This window comes from Eriocheir sinensis, chromosome 27 (genome assembly GCF_024679095.1).
Source record: "Eriocheir sinensis breed Jianghai 21 chromosome 27, ASM2467909v1, whole genome shotgun sequence".
NCBI lineage: Eukaryota > Metazoa > Arthropoda > Malacostraca > Decapoda > Varunidae > Eriocheir > Eriocheir sinensis.
Window position 1 is genome coordinate 4,564,161 of NC_066535.1, and position 22,108 is coordinate 4,586,268.

The 22,108-nt window shown below is 45.1% G+C and overlaps 1 protein-coding gene across 1 annotated transcript in view; it reads right to left on the reverse strand.

Annotated features, from left to right (window-relative positions):
- Positions 1-22,108, reverse strand: part of LOC127004020 (mediator of RNA polymerase II transcription subunit 20-like) — a 40,699-nt gene that overhangs the window by 5,516 nt on the left and 13,075 nt on the right. Inside the window, exons 2-5 of the mRNA XM_050871226.1 lie at positions 16,904-17,043; positions 6,129-6,214; positions 2,752-2,928; positions 1,798-1,908 (exon numbers count right to left, since the gene is read on the reverse strand). Of these exons, the coding sequence (XP_050727183.1) occupies positions 1,798-1,908; positions 2,752-2,928; positions 6,129-6,214; positions 16,904-17,043 (514 nt within the window). The remainder of the gene's footprint in view (positions 1-1,797; positions 1,909-2,751; positions 2,929-6,128; positions 6,215-16,903; positions 17,044-22,108) is intronic.

The window sequence follows — 22,108 nt, forward strand, 5'->3', positions numbered from 1 at the left end:
CAACACATGAAATACAGAAAACGTTGTGTGTGTGTAGCAAGGGCGAGGGAGGCAGAACGGACAAAACAGGGCCCGACGGCAGCAGCAGCTCATATAAGGGGAGGAAGGGCAGGCTGGGAAATGGATGAGAGGGAAGAAAAGCAGACGACGAGCAATAAGGGCAGGAGGGAAAGGAGAGAACCAGAGATTAAGAAAATATAATAGTGAGTACCGATATGCCTAGACGTGTACAAAGGTAGGTAGAGGAAAAGATAATAGGGGGTAAGGAAGGAAAACATAGGCTAATGCAATAAGGGAAGGAGGGCAAAAAGAGTGAGTACCGATATGCGTAGAAAAGGAAAATAGGGCGATGACAAGCTAATGGATAAGGGGACGTAAGAAAGGGTTGAGCGGGAGAATAGAGGCTCATGCAGCGGAGTAATGGAACGGAATTGAATTAGGTAGATTAAGAGGTTTTGTGAAGCGCTGCAACGGCCACAAAGAAATGCAATATCTTTAAAATGGATGAAGAATAGGTTTGGAGGGTCGGGAGAGGGTAGAGGGTGGGTAAGACTGCCTTGGAATGGATATGAGAGAGCGAGACAGACAGTGAGGGAGACAGAGGGCCATATTCTGAAACACTGGACACAGATTTCGTAGGAGTTTTGGGCATTTCTAGAGGTACTACTTTTATGACCCTGGTGGTGGTTTGTTCCTTCTTCTGTACCATGTAGGTGAAAAAACACTCATGAAACCCCGATTAATCTCCTTTCCGGCCTTTGCAAATAGTTGACAAGAGAGGTAGGAGGGGTAGGGTAGGCGATGGCTGAGTGGTTAGCGTGCTGGGCTCACATTCACCACGCCATGGACAACGTCGGTTCGAATCTCCACGCGACCACCTGGGATTTTTCAGTCACCGCCGAGTGGCCAAAGACTACCCACCTGCTGTCCAGAAGACCACCTATCAACCCGGACTCTAGAAGAAACCGTCCAATGAATCAAGAATGAGTTCCCGGGGGCAGCATGAGCCAAGCATAACTAGCGCCACTATAAAAATTGTCTGCGCCATGACGGGATGGGGCCGACCATCTGGCCCCTGAAGAAAGCCTACCGGATGTAAAAAAAAAAAAAAAAAATAAAATAAAATAAAAAAAAAAAAAAGTTTGAGATTAGCGAACAGAGAGAGAGAGAGAGAGAGAGAGAGAGAGAGAGAGAGAGAGAGAGAGAGAGAGAGAGAGAGAGAGAGAGAGAGACGGGGGAGTGGCAGGTTCAAGATTGGATAAAACTTCTGTCGATAGGTATTCTTGTCAAACGAGAAACACAAAACTTTGAGAACTATGACGAACTGACGAGAGAGAGAGAGAGAGAGAGAGAGAGAGAGAGAGAGAGAGAGAGAGAGAGACGGGGGAGTGGCAGTTTCAAGATTGGATAAAACTTTTGTCGATAGGTATTCTTGTCAAACGTGAAACACAAAACTTCGAGAAATATGATGAACTGACGAGAGAGAGAGAGAGAGAGAGAGAGAGAGAGAGAGAGAGAGAGAGAGAGAGAGAGAGAGAGAGAGAGAGAGAGAGAGAGAGAGAGAGAGAGAGAGAGAGAGAGAGAGCACACATATTTGACAAGGCTTTCGTTGGAGTCTTGGGCATTGCCAGAGGTAGTTTTATGACCCTTCTTCTGTACCATGACCCTTAAAACACTCATTATAACCAGACTGATCTCCTTTTCCGCCTTCAGAAATAGTTGATGTGAGGGGTGAAAGCGTCTGATAATACCGACCATATGCACAGACAGACAGACAGACTACCTCACTTCTCTCACCTGGAGGTAGGGGGGCGGGGTCGGCTTCACACAGGAGCCCATAAAACTCTGCATGAACTCCCGCATTAGTGACCAGCAGAGGGCGGGCGTTTGGCAGGGCAAATATTCCACCTGCGAGAGAAACAAGTGTTACCAGAAAAAAGTGTAACCTGAAAAAAGTGTTACCAGAAAAAGTGTTACCAGAAAAAAAACGTATTGCCAGAAAAAAAGTGTTACCAGAAAAAGTGTTACCAGAAAAGTGTTGCCAGAAAAAGGTTTACCAGAAAAAGTGTTACCAGAAAAGTGTTGCCAGAAAAAAGTATTATCAGAAAAAGTGTTACCAGAAATGTGTTGCCAGAAAAAGTGTTACCAGAAATGTGTTGCCAGAAAAAGTATTATCAGAAAAAGTGTTACCAGAAAAAAACGAATTGCCGGAAAGTGTTACCAGAAAAAAATATTACCATAAAAAAGTGTTACCAGAAAAAGTGTTACCAGAAACAGTATTACCCGAAAAAGTGTTACCCGAAAAAGTATTACCCGAAAAAAAAAGTGAAATGGAGGTACATACACATACGTAACTTATTTTTTTATTGTTACTTTGTATTAGTCACTTGTGGTTCTTTTTTGTCTTGTTATTGGGCTTGCTGTTATTTGTTGCAGTTGTTGTTGTTGTTTAGATAAGTGATTGTTGCCATGTTTCGATAAACTGGATATTTTAAAAATACAAAATAAAAGTTAAAATGAAACCAAGACAAACACACACACACACACACACACACACAAACACACGCACACTATCACCCCTCTCCCTATCGTTCCCTCCCCAATCAAACCTACCCCTACACACACATATATCTCCCACCTATCCACTCCCTCCACCCTTCCAACACACCTCCTCCCCTCTCCCCTCCTCCTACACCCTCCACTAGAATAGCCACTCCCCACAAACCCTCCCCCCTTCCCCCTTCCCCTCACCTCCACTAAGATGGCCTTGTAGTGGCCGCTCATCGTCACCGTCCCGATCTTGACCACGAAGTCGCCGATCTCATACTTGGCACCCTTGGACTCGATCTTGAGGTTCTTCTTCGACTGGTACATGAAGTCGAGGCGCGGCAGGAGGAGGTCGAAGAGGTAGTCGGCCGAGAGGGTCACCTGCAGGAGGGAGAGATGTTAGAAGATGATTACTCGAGGAAGGGAATAAGGTGAAAGCTGTTATATGGAGTAGGGAGATGAATAGTTACCTGGAGGAAGAGAAAAAGGTGAAAATGGTTACTTGAATGAGAAGGTGAAGGTAGAAGAGTAAGGTCATCTGCAGGGGGAAGAGAGGTGTTAGAGGATGTAATTACCGGAAAGAAAACAAAAAAAAAGTGAAAATGGTTAGCTCAGTTTAGGTAAAGGACGGGAGATGAAGGGAGAGGAGGTATAGTATAATAGAGTAGAGTAGGGTTACCTGGAGGAGGAACAGAGTAAGGTACTGATGATTACACAAGGAAGTGAGGTGAGGAGCAGGATTACCAGGATGAGGAAGGAAAAGAGTGGAGAGTTTTCTGATGGAGGGAAGGTGAAGGTAGAAGAGAAGGGCTATTTGGAGGAGGAAAGAAGAGGAGCGGAGAGGTGAGAAATTGATGCCGTGAAGAAGTGAGTAGGAAGGAAACTTGAAAAAAGGAGGAGGAAAGAGGCGACACACAAAAAAAGAAATAATGCGAGAAATAAACCTGATGGGGGAAGGTAAAGGAAGAGGAAGAAGCAAAAGGAAAGGTGAGGTGAAGGAGAGGTGAGAAAGAAGGTAACTTGAAGGAGGAGGAGGAAAGAGGCGACACACAAAAAAAGAAATAATGCGAGAAATAAACCTGATGGGTGAAGGTACAGGTAGAGGACAGCTCATTTGAGGAAGAACCAAGAAAAAGGAGAGATAGATGTGAAAAGAGTTACCTATCGAAGAAAGAAGGAAAGAGGAGGAGGAAAGAGAAAAGAAAGAATACGAATAAAATAAAACCGTGAGAGCATGATTAGCTGAAGAAGGAAAGGAGGACAGCTCAGAGGAATGGTAATTGCGAAAAAGGAGAGATAGATGTGAAAAGAGTTACCTATCGAAGAAAAAGGAAAGAGGTGACGCAAAGAGAAAAGAAAGAATACGAAAAACAAAAGAACGTGAGAGCATGATTATTTGAAGAAGGAAAGGAGGACAGCTCAGAGGAATGGTAATTGCGAAAAAGGAGAGATAGATGTGAAACGAGTTACCTATCGAATAAAAAGAAGAGAGGTGACACAAGAAAAAGGAAAGAATGCGAGAAAAAGAACGTGAGAACATGGTCTGAAGAAGGGAAGGAGGACGAGTTAAGAGGAAGGTTAATTGGGAAAAATGAGAGATGGATGTGAAAGGAGTTACCGATCGAAAGAGGAAAACAAAAAAACAACAACAAAAAAAACAAGAGGGAAACCTGGAGAAGGGAGAAGAAGAGTTACGATAATCATTACCTGGAGGAGGAGAAAGTAAAAGTAAGTGAATAGTTAGTTACCTGCAGCCAGAAGGAAGAGGTGAGATGAAGGTCGACTGGAAACGAAAAAAAAAAAAAAAAAAAAAAAAATCAGAGGGGGGAATTTTTTTTTTAAAGGATAAGAAGAGCAACACGTGGATGACCTAATGCGGTAGAGAGGAGGAGGAGGAGGAGGAGGAGGAAAGGTAGGAAGATAGTTACCAGGAGAAGCATAAAGTTAAGAGATAGCGTACCTGAGGGAAGAGGGGGGGGGGCAAAAAAAAAAAAGAAGACGCGTGTGCAGGGAGGAAGGAAGGAAGGAAGGAAAGTATAGCATAAGGAGGGAGGGAAAGAAGGAGAGGAAGGGAAAATTACCTGGGAGGAGTTAATGAGGGAGAGGCAAGACTGAGAGGAACAGAGGGAGAAGGGAGATTACCTGAGAGGGAGGGAAATAAGGCCTAATAGAATTGCCGGATGGAGGAGCAATAAAGGTTAAGTGGAGGGAAAGCTAAATTGGACCAGGAGGCGAAGGAGGAAGAAAAATGGAAGGAAAAAGGGTTGAGAGAGAGAGAGAGAGAGAGAGAGAGAGAGAGAGAGAGAGAGAGAGAGAGAGAGAGAGAGAGAGAGAGAGAGAGAGAGAGAGAGAGAGAGAGAGAGAGAGAAATGAGCCAGAGACGAATTGCAGGGAAAGAGGAGAAAGGAAAGGAGAATAATGATGAGATGGAGGAGGCAAGGAAAAAGCAAGGAGGAGGAGGAGTTGGAGCAGGAGGAGGAGCAGGAGGAGGAGGAGGAGGAGGAGGAGTCACCACACTTCGCTAGTCACCCAATTTCACGGTCACGGTGGCTTTCAATTTTCAAGACTCTTTCAAAAATTCTTCCTCGACCCAGACAATAAAACCGTAGAAAGCGGCCTCGTGGTGCCCATCGCGGAGGAGGAGGAGGAGGAGGAGGAGGAGGAGGAGGAGGAGGAAGAGGAGGAGGAGGAGGAGGGGAGGAAGAGGTAGTGGTGTTGAAAGTGTGGCTTGCTGTGCTACAAGGCTTATAAAACACACACACACACACACACACACACACACACACACACACACACACATCACGCACACAGTTTCATTTGTCTTTTCCTCCTCCTCCTCCAACTTCGTTCTCCTCCTCTTATTTCTTATCCTACTTTTTTTTTTACCTATTCCTCTTATTCTTCTTCCTTTTTTATTTTGTTCTTATTTCTTTTAATCCTTTACTATTTTTCTTTTTTTTCTTTTCTCCTACTCCTCTTTCTCCTTCAACATCTCATCTTCCTCATCTTTCTAGTTTCTCCTTTCTTTTACACTTCCTCTTACTATGTTTTCTTCTAAGTTATCTTACTCTTATATCCTCACTACTTTTTTATATTTTTTACTCCTCTTCTTATTGTATTTACTTTTTACTTCTCTTACTCGTTTTCTTTTTCATTTTTCTTCTTTTTTCCTTCTCCTCTTCCAATCTCTTCTCACTCCCAGCCCCCCTCCTCCTCCTTCTTCAATCTCTTCTCTCTCCCAGCCCTTTTCCTTCTCCTACTATGTTTTCCTTCTTTCTCTTACTCCTCCTCCTCCTACCATATTCTATTCCTATTTCTCCTACTCCTCTTTCTGATTATTATTCTTATTTCTCTTTCTACTCCTTTTTATCTATCTAGTTTTCTTCTTTCCCATTCCTCCTCCTTCTCCTTCCCATCATCGTCCTCCTCCTCCTCCTTCCCATCATCGTCTTCCTCCTCCTCCTCCTCCTTCCCATCATCGTCCTCCTCCTCCTCCTCCTCCTCCTCCTCCTCCTTCCCATCATCGTCCTCCTCCTCCTCCTTCCCATCATCGTCCTCCTCCTCCTCATAATCACCATCACCTGCTTGGTCCCCGTGTCCAGGATGGCGTAGGTGGTGGTGGGCGTCTCGCTGTTGTGGACGATGTTGAGCTTCCGAACGTTGGTGCCTGCGGGGAGAGAAAGAAAACGGGATGAAGGTGGTGGTGGTGATGGTGGATGCTGCGCGGTCTGTCTGTCTCTCTCGTATTATCAAACGTTTGTGGCTCATGTTACGAACGTTTTTCAAGGCCAGAGAGGAGCTATGTCGGGTTGTCATGCATGTTTTTCCCGTTCACAGCGCGGAAGCCTTGCAAAACTACCGCCAGTCTCAGGAAACAAGCAACCCATGGAAACCCCGACATCTTCCCTGCGAGAGCCCTTTTAAAATGGGACTATATCTCTCTCTCTCCATATCATTAAAAAGGAACTAATTATAAGAGAGAGAGAGAGAGAGAGAGAGAGAGAGAGAGAGAGAGAGAGAGAGAGAGAGAGAGAGAGAGAGAGAGAGAGAGAGAGAGAGAGAGAGAGAGAGAGAGAGAGAGAGAGAGAGAGAGAGAGAGAGAGAGAGAGAGAGAGAGAGAGAGAGAGAGAGAGAGAGAGAGAGAGAGAGAGAGAGAGAGAGAGAGAGGGGAAATTGTCTTCCGAGGGGAGCCCACTGTTATAACGAGGTGATCATTTGTGGCCAGAATATGGTTGATAAGGAGAGCTGAGAGAGGAAGAGGGAAGCAAGAAGGGAGGAGGAGAAGGAAAGAAGAGAGCAGGGGAGGAGGAGAAGGAAAGAAGAGGGTATACTTGGATGAAAGAAAAGAAGGGAAGGGAAAAAAAGAATAGAGAAATGGGAGGAAAGAGGAAAAGGAAAACGATAGTGCTTTTAGACTGAGAGGAAAGGAAGAAGAAAGGAAAAAAAAAGGAACTGATGAATGAGAGGGAGGAAAGGAAAGGAATAAATGTGATAGTTGACACTGATGAAGGAAAGGAAGAAGGGAAGAAAAAAAAGAAATTACACAAAGTCGAAACAAGAAAGATAAACAAATGACTAACGTTCTTAACTTGGATGAAGGAAAATAAAGAAGGGGAAAGGAGAACAAAGATGGGAGGAAAGAGGAAAAGGAAAACGATAGTACCCATGGAAAGAGGAAAGGAAGAAGGAAGGAAGGAAGGAAGGAAAGGAAAGAAAGAAAGGAAGGAGAGGAAAGGAAAGAAAGGAAGGAAAGGAAAGAAAGGAAGGAGAGGAAAGAAAGGAAGGAGAGGAAAGGAAAGAAAGGAAGGAAAGGAAAGAAGGGAAGGAAAGAAAATAAAGGAAGGAAAGAAAAAAAAGGAACAAAAAGGAAACAATTAAGAAAAAAAAGGTTGTCAGTTTGAAGCCCTGTCTTTAATATTTCTGGGCGAAAATCAATACTTCCTTACAGCACTAGAAGGCGACACAAACAAACAAAAGACACCATTATCATACTCCTCTCGTAATATGGCAAGTTGTCGAAAAAGAAACACCGAATTTATGAAGGAGTCTCGATTTAGGCATCTTAAAAAAAAAGTATCTGTTCCCGCCCGGAGTTTTCACTGGAGTCCATCATCGGGAGTGAGAAGAGCAATCGATGTAAATTCAAGAGTGACTGAGGAATCACGGAGAGTGGAAGAACCCAATTTCCTGAGGCCCGAGTGGCGGTGTTGTGTGCGGGGCGATCCTACCGTTGGCGCTGTAATCACTACCGGCGTTGTTACCGAAGATGGTTTTACGAGTTAGTTCATTAGGCGATTCTTGCGAGCCCTACTTATCAAGGTGTGAATGAGTGAGTTAGAGCAAGCACGTTACCGATAGCCTTGTAATCACTATATACCGACCCTGATACCGACGTTGTTACCGAAAATGATGTTACGAGTTAGTTCATTAGTCAATTCTTGGGAGCCCTATTTATCAAGGTGTGAATGAGTGAGTGAGTAGGAGCAAGTACGTTACCGATAGCATTGTAATCACTATATGCCGATGTTGTTACCGAAAATGATGTTACGAGTTAGTTCATTAGGCAATTCTTGGGAGCCCTGTTTAGCAAGTTGTGAGTGATGGTATAGTAAGAGCTATATAGTTACGTTACCATTAGTCTACTATTATAATTACTACCAATTTTAATACACATAATTTTATTAATTCATTAGGCGATTATTGAGAGCTTTATTTAGCAAGGTGTGGGTGATGGTGTTGTAAGAGCTACGCTATGACTTATCTAATCTTTTTAAATATATGTATCTAATCTTTTTAAATATATGTATCGTATTGGTACCCGCAACATGACTGCCAAACGTATTCCATTCATCCACCACTCTGTTAGTAAACCAATTTTTAGGATGGATAAATTCAGATTCATCAAAGAAATGATTTACCAACAGAGTGGTGGATGAGTGGAACAACCTTGGCAGTCATGTTGTGAGTGCCAATACCACAAGTACACAAAAAAAGCTTCGATAAATGCTTGGATAGTGAAGTTAGATGGAATTAGGTTCACAGGAGCTACTTTGCATTTGTGTTATAATATTTAAGCCTACTGTTACATATACTCGCTGTCACGTTATTTCCAAAGACCATGATTTACGAGTTCATTAATAGGCGATTCTTTTTAACACTACTGACGACTAGCATTATTATTATGAACATTACTATTATTACTATTACCGTCATCGCTAATATTACCGTCTCCCGCCCCTCGACTCTGCCCTCTGGCGGCCGCGATCTGCACCAACACGGGGCGGCGCGGCGATACTTTTGTCCTGCGTCAATAAACTCGCCTCCTTATCTTTTAATGGTCTGATTCCCACTTCGAGAGAGAGAGAGAGAGAGAGAGAGAGAGAGAGAGAGAGAGAGAGAGAGAGAGGAAGGGGGGGGGGGGGGGGAAAAAAGAACAAATGAACTTGGCGAAGGGACTGGTGGTGTTCGTGGTTGCGGTGGTGGTGGTTGTGGTGGTGGTGGTTGTGGTGGTGGTGGTTGTGGTGGTGGTGGTGGAGAGTTAAGCTTCTGACGGGAACCAAGGCAACGAAGGGAAAGAGAGGAGGAGGAGGAGGAGGAGGAGGAGGAGACAAAAAGGAAAGACAAAGACGATGCTGAAGTGGCAAAAAAGAAAAAGAAAAGAAAAAAGAAACAACACAAATACAAAGACGAGAACGAGTACGAGGATGGAAAGAATCAAATCGGAAGGCGAAGAAGAAGAAGAGGAGGAAGCGAAGGAGGAGGAGGAGGAGGAGTAGACGGAAACAAGAGGATGCTGAAGGGAGACATCTTAAATCCCTTCCCCATAAAGAGTAGTGACAGGGCAGCGGCACGTGGAGGGAGGAGGAGGAGGAGGAGGAGGAGGAAGGGAGAGGAAGATAGGAAGGAAAGTAGAAAGCGATAGAGGGAGATAGGAACAAGATGAGGGAAGGAAGCTGCGACAGTTGGCATGGGGCGAGGCTGTGGTTTTTAGGCTGTGGTGTCTGTGGGAGTGTTTGTGGATGCTGCGTAATACATACACACGAAAATATTAAGTAAAGTACGATTTTAAATAAAGGGAAAGGACGGAAAGGGAAGGGAAGGGAAGGGAAGGGAATTGAAGGAACGGAAAGAAAAGGAAAGCAGAGGGAAGGGAAGGGAAGGGAAGGAAAGGGAAGGGAAAGGAAGGGAAGGAACGGAAAGAAAAGGAAAGCAGAGGGAAGAGAAGGGAAGGGAAGGGAAGGGAAAGAAAAGGAGGGAAGGAATGGAAAGGAACGGAAAGAAAAGGAAAGCAGAGGGAAGGGAAGGGAAGGGAAGGAAAGGAAAGGAACGGAAAGAAAAGGAAAGCAGAGGGAAGGGAAGGGAAGGAAAGGAAGGGAAAGGAACGGAACGAAAACGAAAGCAGAGGGAAGGGAAGGGAAGGAAAAGAAGGGAAAGGAACGGAACGAAAAGGAAAGCAGAGGGAAGGGAAGGGAAGGAAAAGAAGGGAAAGGAACGGAACGAAAACAAAAGCAGAGGGAAGGGAAGGGAAGGAAAAGAAAGGAAGGGAAATAAAAGGGAAGGCATGGGAAGGGAAGACAGGAAAGGAAAGGAAAAGAAAGGTAAAGAAAGGGAAGAGAAGAGAAGTGTGGGATCATTGTAAGTGGACATATTACTGTGTGGAATAAGTGACTGAAGTGTGAACGCATGTAAGTGGATAGATATGTGTGTGTGTGTGTGTGTGTGTGTGTGTGTGTGTGTGTGTGTGTGTGTGTGTGTGTGTGTGTGTGTGTGTGTGTGTGTGTATAAGTGGCTGAGGTGCAGAAGAAGGTTTAGAATATGTGGATGAAGTGTAGGAACATTATAAGTGGATAGATTTGAGTGTGGAGTAAGTGGATAAGAAGCATAAGGGGGAAGATTTGCAGGCTAGTAAGAGTGATGACGGGGAGTGATGGAAGGATGAAGGCTGGATGTGAAAATGGATGTATGTAAGAGAGAGTTGGAGGAAAAGGAAGATGAGGCTGAAGTGCAGAAAGAGAAAGATGTCCAGGTTTCTTATAAGCAAGGGTGTGGAGTTGAAGTCGGAATCGGAGTTGGAGTCGGAGTCGAAGTCGGAGTCGGAGTCGGAGTCGCAACCTTAAAATTTCTTGAAGTCTGAGTCGATTTTTTTTTATATCCGACTCCACACCCCTGCTTATAAGAGTGACAGGGGGAGGGAAGAGGGAGGATAGAGCCTGTCAGCGTGAAGGGCATTTGTGTAAGAGGAATCAAGAGGGAGAAAAGAGGGGAAGAAGGGGAGATGATAGGAGACATTATGTGGCTGTGATGAGGATGTAAAAGTGAGAGATAAGGACGATAGGGATGCTGCAGGTGATGATGATGATGATGATGATGATAGTTAAGGATAGCAGATTCGAGGGATGGATAAGAGGTTGATAAAGTGTCAGTAAGTTAATAATGTAATGAAGCAATACAGGAAGGAAAGGGGTGGATGAGAGGGAACTGATACGGGGTGAAGGAATAGGGAAAGGGGTGAAGAAAGGCTGCAGAGGGAGGGGTGAGAGGATGGGAATGAGAAGGAATGGTAGAATAAAACAGTGAAGGGGCTAGGAAAAGAAGGGTGAGAAAGGAAAAAAAAAGGGGTGAATAGGGGAGCTGAAAGTTGAGAAAGAAATTAGGAAGGGTAGTAAAGGGTGAAGGAAGAGGGAGATGAGATACGGGGAAGTGAGGGAAGACTGAAAGGATGAGAGAAAAATGAGGAAGGAGCTGAAGTAGTGATGAAAGAATGGGAAGAGAAGGAGAATCTCAGAAAGAATGAAGGGATGGTAGGAGAAGGAGGGGCTGAGGAAAGAGTGAAGGGAGAAGGGAGGGGGAGGGGAGAGGGAGAGCTGATGAAGGGGAGAAGGGGTAGCAAGCCAGGTCATCGGTATTCATAGGGTCAAGTGTTGCCTTCGGGAGAGGGGAAAGAGAAGGAAGAAGAGGAGGAGGAGGAAGGGAGGAAGAGGCCTTTAGGGAGGAGAGGAAGGGAGGACGTGGTGGTGATGGTGGTTGTATTGATGGTGATGGTGGTAGTGGTGGTACTGGTGATGGTGGTGGTGGTGGTACTGGTGGTGGTGGTGGTGGTAGTGGTAATACTGGTGGTGGTGGTGGTAGTGGTGGTACTGGTGTGGGTGGTGCTGGTGGTGGTGGTGGTAATACTGGTGGTGGTGGTGGTGGTGGTACTGGTGGTGATGGTGGTGATGGTGATAGTGGTGGTGGTGGTGGTGGTGGTACTGGTGAGGGTGGTGGTGGTGGTGGTGGTGGTGGTTGTGGTGGTAATACTGGTGGTGGTGGTGGTACTGGTGGTGATGGTGATAGTGGTGGTGGTGGTGGTTGTGGTGGTAATACTGGTGGTGGTGGTGGTACTGGTGGTGATGGTGGTGATGGTGGTGATGGTGGTGATGGTGATGGTGATAGTGGTGGTGGTGGTTGGATGCTACTCTACAATCTATTGATTCCGGCAAGACCTGCAGTGACCCCACACACGCCTCTACCTCCCCTCCTCCTCCTCCTCTTCTCCTGCCCTCTCCCTACCTCCTCTTTTTCCCTCCATCCTTCTCTCCTTCCTTCTTCCTCCTCTCCTTCTCTCCATACATCTCCTCTTTTTCCCTCCATTCTTCCTTCCTTCTTTCTTTGATTCTTCCTCCTTACTCTATCCTTCCTAATTCCCTCCTATCTCCTACTTTCTTCCCTTCCCTCCACTCCATCCCCCACTTCATTCCTTCCTTCCTTTCCTTATTTCTTCCACCTCCTCTTCATCTATTTTCTTTCCCAATCTCCTCTCTCTCCCTTTGCATCATACATCAATCCTTTCCTCTTCTCTTTTTCTCTCATATTATCTCCCTTCTTTTCTCTCCCTACCTCCTCTGTCCACCTTCCTTCCATATCTCTCTCTCTCTCTCTCTCTCTCTCTCTCTCTCTCTCTCTCTCTCTCCTACTTCCTCCCTTTTATTCCCTTTTTTCTTTACCTTATCTTTCTTCCTCTCCTTCTGCAGTGGTCACTTTTTTCACTTTCCCTCCCTCTCCCTCTTTCTCGTTTTCCCCTCCCTACTTTCATCTTAATCTCTCCTACCATCTCCCCTTCTTCCACTCTTCCCCTCTTTCCCTTATCATCTCCCCTTATGCTCTCTCTCTCTCTCTAAGTACGATTTTCTCCTCTCCTCTTAAAAAATCTTCCTCTTCTCTCTTCCCCTCACCCTCTCTCCTCTCACTCTTTTTTTTTTATCTCTTCTCTCTCTCTCTCTCTCCCCTCGTGACCTTCCCCCCAACACTTACGCAAGCCTCCCTCTATCTTCTCCCTCCAATCTTCCCTCCCTTCCCAGCACCTCCCTTACCCTTTGCCCAAATCATAACTTTTACCCATAACTTCCCTTCCCTTTGTCTCTCCCTCACCCCCCCTAATCCATCCTCCTCTTTCCCCCTTTCTTCCTTTTATCTCCCTCTCTCTCACCTCTCCATCATTTCTTTTCACCCTCCCTCCTCCTCCTCCTCCTCTTCTTTCCTTTCTCTCTACCTGACATAACATATATCTCCCTTTTCTCTTTCTCCCTCCTTCTCTCTCCCTCCTCCCTCATCATCATTCTTAGTACCTCGTTTCCTCTCTCCCCCTCTTCCCATTTCCCTCTTCTTGCCAGCCTCCTTATAATGGGTTATGTTTCCTTCTTTCTCCCCTCCCCTCCCCTCATCTCCCCTCCCCCACCTATTCCCTTCCCTTGATCTCCCCTCCTTCATTGTTTATCCTCCCCACCACCTCCTGACCGTTGCAATATTTTTCTCCCCTCCTCCACTCCACTCCCCCCTTTCCTTTTTTTCCCTTCCTTTTACTCCACTTTAATTCCTCTCTCTCTCTCTCTCTCTCTCTCTCTCTCTCTCTCTCTCATGCCCTCCAGCCGGCCTAAATCGAAGAAAGAATAGGTAATCATGCGCGCACGCACACACACACACACACACACACACACACACACACACACACACACACACACACACACACACCTGCAATCTAGGCTCAAGGTAAAGACAGGTAAAGCCGTGGAAATTCTTGAACTCTATTCCAAGCGAGGTGCAGAGAAGGCGAAGAAAGTAGGAGGGGAGAGGAGGGAAGAGAAGGAGGGAGAGAGAGGGGGAAAGGGAGACCGTGAACCTTGCGAACCTTTGAGGAGGAAGAGGGGTCGAGAGAGAGAGAGAGAGAGAGAGAGAGAGAGAGAGAGAGAGAGAGAGAGAGAGAGAGAGAGAGAGAGAGAGAGAGAGAAGAGTTGGAAAGGGACAGTACAAGCAAGCAGTGTAGTGTCAACCAAAACATTATCTCTCTCTCTCTCTCTCTCTCTCTCTCTCTCTCTCTCTCAGGCGGGTCACTGGGTAGGTCGCAGGAATATAGTGTCGTAATAACCCCCAACAACCAGCTGCGACCCTATCACTCACGCACCCCCCCCCTCTCTCTCTCTCTCCCTCGGCCGAGCACGTGATGCATTACGGATGAGTGAGTACAGTGCGCGTCAAAAATATCGGTGCGGCAGTAATTGCTAATTAAACACGGACAAAGACTGGGCGGACAGGCTCGGCGCGGCTGTGTGCTGATGTGCCTCTTTCCTGTCGCCCCGCACCTGTGTCGGTCGGACAGAGAGACGCCGGCGAAGGAACAGGTCGCAGGCATGCATGAAGAGCCGTGAATGAGGCGTGGGGATGGCCAGCACGCCGAGGCAGCCCGCGGCCCCTGCCTCCCCTGCCGGCCTCCTTTCGTCTCACCCTCACCCTGGATTTCGCGAGGATCTCCACACGTTTGATCCAGCGAGGGCGAACCACTGAGCCCCGCCAACACTGTGAAGGGACGAGGCCCGGCGAGGTGTATTTACTATCTCTCGAGGCTGTCAGAAGGGATGTTCAACACTCACCATCCTGTCCCAAGGCTGCGATAACAGTTTTCCATTTTTTTGACCACTGAGTCTTCCAGACGCCGCCGTGCTGATAGCTGTAGCACTGAACTACACGTGCCGGATCACCGTCACCCTCGCTGTCCGCGTATGGAGGTGCTTTGGCTGCGAGTCAGGCGCGACAAGTTTGACAGTGGCGGGACGCCGGAACTTGGCGGCAAGGCTGGCACTACGATATACGGTACGGAATACGGTACGGTACGGTTGAAATTTTTATAAAGTACGGTACGGAATTACGGTACGATATTTTTCCTAATGTACGGTACGGTGTGATATAGGTACGGAAAATGTAGCAAAATTACGATCCGTACCGTACCACAGGCTTAAAACAAGTGATCATCCTAAGAAATGTTTTTCTTGACAATTAGCGTCTGGTAAGTTATACTTAGGAGGCCTGATACATGTATAGTCACTTTGTAAATGCGCCTTTTCAAATTCATTGCCGTACCTTAATTATTTTTTCACAAATATTTTTTTGTATATATTTTCCTGATGGTACGATAATGGTACGGAATTACGGAACGGTATTTTTACCGTACTGTACGGTACGGAAAAATAGCTGGGGGCACGGTACGAAATTACGGTACGGTATTTTTTTCAAGTACGGAGTACGATTAAAAATTCCGTACCATACCGTACTGCCAGCCTTGCTTGGGGGTGATGATACGCCGCCAGACTCCAGTGTGGTCGCTGGGCGGACCTGCGTTTTTTTTTAAAGTTATGTGACGCTGAAGACGCGGCGTGTATGGATGACCCCTTCACGTGTCAGCGGCAGCGGAGCCTCGGCCACGCGCCAGGCACCGCGGCCCGACACACGATCTCTGAATATACTGACGGTGACAAAGTGTCGATGTAGAAGATAAGTTATTGGCACTGCTGATCTGAGGTACGACTCCACCAAGCACTCAAGTTTGGGCAAGTACAAAATAAAAGAGAAAGAAAGATAGGTAACAAGAAATCTATAAATAGAACAACGTTTTTTATGAATTACACGAGTTGCTCTTTGTGTACGGCGCAGCCGCTCCGCCAACCCTGCCGCCCAGAGCTACCTGGTGGTATCGAGCCCCACAAAACTTTCCTGTCAAGTCCCAGTATTGCCCCGGTGCAGGCTGGCGGGCGTGCTGCAGCCCCAAACCTCGTTCCGCAGCGCCTCCTGCAACCCTGCCTGCAACCAGCCCCCCTCACCCACGGCTGACTAGTAGTGCGGGGACTAAAACGCCGACCATTATATATATAATATATAATATATATAATATATATATATATATATATATATATATATATATATATATATATATATATATATATATATAGATATATATATATATATATATATATATATATATATATATATATATATATATATATATATATATATATATATATATATATATATATATATATATATATATATATATATATATATATATATATATATATATATATATATATATATATATATATATATAGGTAGAGAGAGATACACACACACACAATAAAGGCAGTGTTGCAGGGGCGGCGGGAGGCCCCGTGGCACGGCGGCAATTTGGGTCCAATAACCTGCCATCCGCCGCGCATTAGCCCTGATAACGGCACGGGACGGGATATTACTTTTCTAACCAATCATCGTTCAAGGAGTCGTCCTCAGGCCCGCGTGAAGGGGCACAGCCAATATTTTGGTCCCGTCAGCGGCGGGCTGGTGCTGGAGGCGGCGGTGCTGGGCCTGGCTGCCGGGCCGCGGCACGGCACCAACACTCGCAGCGTCAGGTCGGCTTAAACCTGCCTGGCCGCGGCCCCCCGGCCTTCCACAGTAGCTCATCCGTCGTGATACGGAGACAATCAATAAGCCCCGCTGGCCACCCCGGGGCACTGCCGGGACCGGGGCGGGGCTGCCGGGGCCGGGGCCATTTTAAAGCATGGCACAGCTAGGACCCGTGCCGGGTTCACGCCCTTAATTGCTTCCAACATCACCACCACCACCACCACCACAGGCCACTACATTCCAGCCGCTGCCATCACGGCCCCTACACTCCCCTGTCCCCCTGCCTTCCCAGCTCCCCGTGATGAGGATTACGACACCCTCCGCCTCACCCATGAGTTTTGTACTGGTGTTAAATACAACCTGCTTTTATTTGCACACACACACACACACACACACACACACACACACACACACACACACACACGAGGTTATATTTGTAGAATGATCTCACTACATAATATGTACATTATCAGCTCTCGAGCTACCTATTCTTAAATAAACCGTATATTATTATTATTATTATTGTTACGTATTATTATTATTATTATTATTATTATTATTATTATTACACACACACACACACACACACACACACACACACACACACACACACACACACAAAACCCCACACCCACCCATCACCCCCACGCACCTGTCTGGGCCACGGTGTAGCAGGTGTCACAGTCGACGGTGAACATCCCGCACTGGATGGCATCCAAGTGCATGATTCGCTTGTGCAGCTTCTCCGTCTCCATGCAGCCCGAGCGGGAGGAGTCCGGGAAGATCTGTAGACTGGGAGAGGCGAGAAGACGGGGAGGTCAGCGGGAGGGTAAAAAATGGTTTGTTGTGAGTAAAGGAAGCTGAGGAAGACGGGAAGGGAAGGAGAGAAAGAGAGGGGGTAAAAAATGATTTGGTACCTGAGAAAGAGGAATCTAGGAAACGGGGAGAAGGGAAGGGGAGGAAGAGAGGGGGTAAAAAACGGTTCGGTATGGGATAAAAGTAGTTAGGAAAGACGGGGAGAGGTTAGGGGAGGATAAGATAATGCTTTGGTATGACGTAAACGAAACTAGGGAGGACGGGAAGGGAAGGAGAGAGCAGGAGAGTGAAGAAAAAAGCTTGTATGGGATAAAAGAAGTTAGGAAAGACGTGGAGAGGTCAGCGGGAGGTTAGAATAATGGTCTGGTATAAGTAAAGGAAAATAGTAAAGACGGGAAGGGAAGAAGAGGGAAAAGGGGTCAAAAAGAGGCTTGTACGGATGAAAGAAGTTAGGAAGGACGAGGAGAGGTCAGCGTGAGGGAAAAAAAAAAAAGTTTGCTGTGGGGTTCAAGCAGCGAGTATAGTTGAAATGGGAAGGGGAGAGTAAGGGGATAGATAAAACAAAAAGTCTTGGTACGGGTCAGTGGAAGTTAGAAAAGACGGAAAGAGGTCAGAGGGTAAAGAAATGGTTCGGTGATGGGGTACTTATATGCAAACGATTTATACCCATCACCAGCATGTGTTAGAGGTCATCATGGATTTTTTTTCTAGTAGATTTTGGGCGAGGTATCATCAGAAATCAGTTTTGTCGCGTTTCATTTTTTTTTTTTCATTTACTGTGTGTGTGTGTGTGTGTGTGTGTGTGTGTGTGTGTGTGTGTTTGCTGGTCAGGATTGCAGACGTAAAGTGATGAAAATTGCCTCTTTATAGAAACTCACACCTATCATTAGCATACTACTCACCATCACCATCACCATCACCACCGCCATCACCATCATCTGCTTCGTGGTGATGGTGATGATTAAGCAAAAACGCATCCCACGCCTCCTCCTCCTCCTCCTCCTTCTCCCACTTCTACATTAATTAAGGTGACCGATTTGTCGTTGTCTTATCAAGTGGTTTTGAACACGAGTCGAAATTATAATGTCTGTTCCGCAAATGCAAAAGAAATAGAACTACGAAGACAACTTATTGGTGAGGTTTGGTTTGAGCCTATTTTAGAATATATGAAAAGTGATCGATTTATAGTTGTCTTATGTAGTAGTTTTGGTACGCTAGGGATGAACCGCAAGGGAAAAGGACAGTGCATACCTCAGTGGCCAATGCGACGGAAATGAACACCGAGGCCACGCGCAGCTATAGCGTATGCTCCCAACCTTACTTACTTGACTAGGCTATAACAATCCCCCGTGGCAAGTCATTAATTGTGACTGGCGATATCGTTTTGGTGCTGGATTTCGCGGGTCCTCTCCTCCCCGCCGTTCGGCCACACAGTCCCAACACCCATCTGTGACATATGAGAGGAAGAGATAGGTGTTGGGACTGTGTGGCAGAGCGAAGGGAAGGAAAGGACCCGGGAGAGCAAACGCCCAAACGGTCTCGTCACTCCAGTTTCACTATAGGACATTAGGATTAGCCGGACGCACAACCACATACCCCACTAAGGTCCATCACTTCGGGGCTTACACACCCACATTTGATAAGGCTTTCGTAGAGGATATGTTAGTATTTCCATGGGTAGTGTTATGAGCCTAGTGATAGTTTGGCAAGACTGCTGCACCATCAACGTGAAAAACACTCATGAGAACCCGACTAATCTCCTTCGTGGCCTTTGAAAATACTTGTTGTAGGAGCTGAAGGCGGAGAAAAAGGGAAGGTGACGTGAAGAAGGAGTGGTTTGGAGTAGGAAGAAAAGATAGACGAGAGAAAGGGAGGACGGAAAAGAAGATGAAGGGACGGATTGTTTAGGGGAGGAAAGGTCAAGGAGAACGGAAGGCAGAGAGGGCCGTATTATTAAACATTGCTCAAGCACACATTTGACAAGGTTTTCGTAGGAGCTATGGGCGTTTCCAGTGGTAGCTTTATGACCCTTCTTCTGTATCATGAACCTAAAAAAGACACCGTACCTCCTCTCTGGCATTGAAAAACGTTCGCAACAAGAGCCACAAACGTTAGATAATCCGAGTCAGAGTCCTAAGAATTGCCATGGCCCGCGCACCCTTACACCCCCCTTGCACCCCTTACGACGACAAGGCACAATAGTTTGAACTCCAATGCCCGTGAAAATCAGCTGCTTGAACAATAATGCTTTTCCCGAACGTTAACTCTTAGCTACGGCCCAGTGGTTGCTTAGGGCATATAGTGTTATCGTTGCTAGGGGGTGAGAGTAAGAGTCCTCTAGCGACGGTCGAGTGAACTGATGTGGAATATAAGGTTTTTTTTGTTTGTTTGTTTGTTTGTGTGAGAGAAAAAAAAGTAGCAATGGAATAAAGGGAAATTATAATTATACTACCTGTGTTTTAAGTTTTAAGAGAGAGAGAGAGAGAGAGAGAGAGAGAGAGAGAGAGAGAGAGAGAGAGAGAGAGAGAGAGAGAGAGAGAGAGAGAGAGAGAGAGAGAGAGAGAGAGAGAGAGAGAGAGAGAGAGAGAGAGAGAGAGAGGAAGAAAAAACAATAATACCAGCCTCCTATCTTATTCTGTTTACTCAGGAGGATCGTGGACTAGAAAAAAAAAAGTAGGAAAAAGTGGAAGGGCCTGAGGGAGGGAGGGATGGAAAAAGGAAGGAGGGAGTGAGGGAGAGAGGGAGGGAAGAAGGGAGGGAGAGAGGGAGAAAAATAAGGAAAGATAAAAGGAAATTACCGAAGCTTGTTGTGTTTAAGGGGGAGGAGCAAAAAAAAAGAGGGAGAGGTGGAGGGATGGAGGGAAAGAGGGGAGGAAAAATGGCTGCCCAAGAGGTGTGTTCCCCTATTTGTTGAGAACACAAGGAGGGAGGCTGAAGGCGGATAAGGGGGGGGGAGAGAGAGAGAGAGAGAGAGAGAGAGAGAGAGAGAGAGAGAGAGAGAGAGAGAGAGAGAGAGAGAGAGAGAGAGAGAGAGAGAGAGAGAGAGAGAGAGAGAGAGAGAGACAAAAAAACAGGGGAAGATGATCACTAACTTACCTTTATCTTTCCCTCTGTTTACCAGGAGGAAGGGAGGGAGGAGGAGGAGGAGGAGGAGGAGGAGGAGGAGGAGGATGGAGAGAAGGCAGACGTGAAGGAGGAATGGTTTGTAGGAAGAGAAAGCAGACAGGAGAAAGGGAGGAAGATAAAGATGAAAATAAAAGAAAGGGATAATGAGAGAAAGGAAAAGGAAGAGTAAGAGGGAGGGGACGGAAGGCAGATGTAAAGGAAGGAATAGTTTGGAGGAAGAAGAGGAGATAGACAAGAGAGAGGGAAGAAAGATGGAAATAAAGGAAAGGGATAAAGAGGGAAGGGAGAATGAAGGGTGAGAGAGAGGAGAGAGAAGGTAGACGCGAAGGAAGGAAGGAAGGAAGGTGAGGAGGATGGAACAAGGCAGTGGAAAGGGAGGAAGGATGAGAGGAAGATAAAGAAAAGGAAGGAATAAGGAGGAGCGGGATGGGGAGAGGGAGGGAAGAAGGCAGACTTGAGGAATAATAATAATAATAATAATAATAATAATAATAATAATAATAATAATAATAATAATAATAATAATAATAATAATAATAATAAAAGGTGGTGAAAACGAAGAGGTGCAACTTTTCATCGATGCGACCCGAACTTAGTGGAAGAAAGTACTTAACAAAAACCTACAACAGCGTACCGAATAACAAATAAAATAATAAATAAGCAAAAACACAAAGATCTCTATTAATATTCACGGCCTCATTCCAGCACAATCCTGAACTCCAGACATACGTGACGTGAATCGACCAACCAAACCAGTTCACGTTAGCTTTCATAAACACCTGATCTAAAAGAAATGGGAAGTATTGTGTTTGTGGCATTCCTTTATTAACGATGGTGGGAGAGAAACGTAGTAGAGGTCCTGTACAACGAAGTGAATCAATAATATCTTAGAACTGAAAACCGAGGTGAAAAGTATAGCAAAAAGAATAGTGAAAGTGGAATAGAAGTAGAGTAAGATGAATAGTAGAGTAACAGTAGAGTAAAAAATATAGTAAAAATAATAATGAAAGTAGAATAAAAGTAGAGTAAAAAGTATACCAAAAAAGAAGTGAAAATAGTGTAAAGTAGAGTAAAAAGAATAGCAAAAGTACAGTAAAAGTAGAATAAAAAGTAGAGTATAAAAAGAGTAATGAAAGTAAATAGTATAGCAAAAATAAGTGAAAATAGTGTAAAAGTTGAATAAAAAAATAGCAAAAGTAGAGTAACAGTAGAATAAAAAGTAGAGTATAAAAAGAATAATGAAAGTAGGGTAAAAGTAGAATAAAAAGTAGAGTAAAAATAATAGCAAAAGTAGAGTAAAAGTAGAATCAAAAGTAGAGTAAAAAGAATAGTAAAAGTAGAGTAAAAGTAGAATCAAAAGTAGAGTAAAAAAAATAGCAAAAGTAGAGTAAAAATAGAATCAAAAGTAGAGTAAAAAGAATAGTAAAAGTAGAGTTAAAGTAGAATCAAAAGTAGAGTAAAAAAAATAGTAAAGGTAGAGTAAAAAGAATAGCAAAAGTAGAGGAAAAAGAATAGTAAAAGTAGAGTAAAAAGTACAGTAAAAAGTATATAAAAGTACAGTAAAATATCGTAAAATTATAGTGAAAAGTAAAGTATTCGTATCATTACTTTAACGAGACAGGCAGTATATAGTAGAAGAGAAACGTGAATGCTCTTTATGACTAACCAAATCAATAATACCCAACCACTGGAAAGCATAAAACATATTCCGCTAAATAACAAACGAATTAAATTATAGGAAGAAGAGAGAGAGAATGTTGCGTTGTATTTGTATATGATATAGAAGGATCAGGGAGGGAACGTAAGATATATAGGAAGAAGGGCTTTTTTTTATACAGCAGAGGAGTTAGTTCAAGGGCATAAAAAAATGAAACAAGTGTGAAAAAAAGACCTCTACTCACTGCTCCTTAAAAGA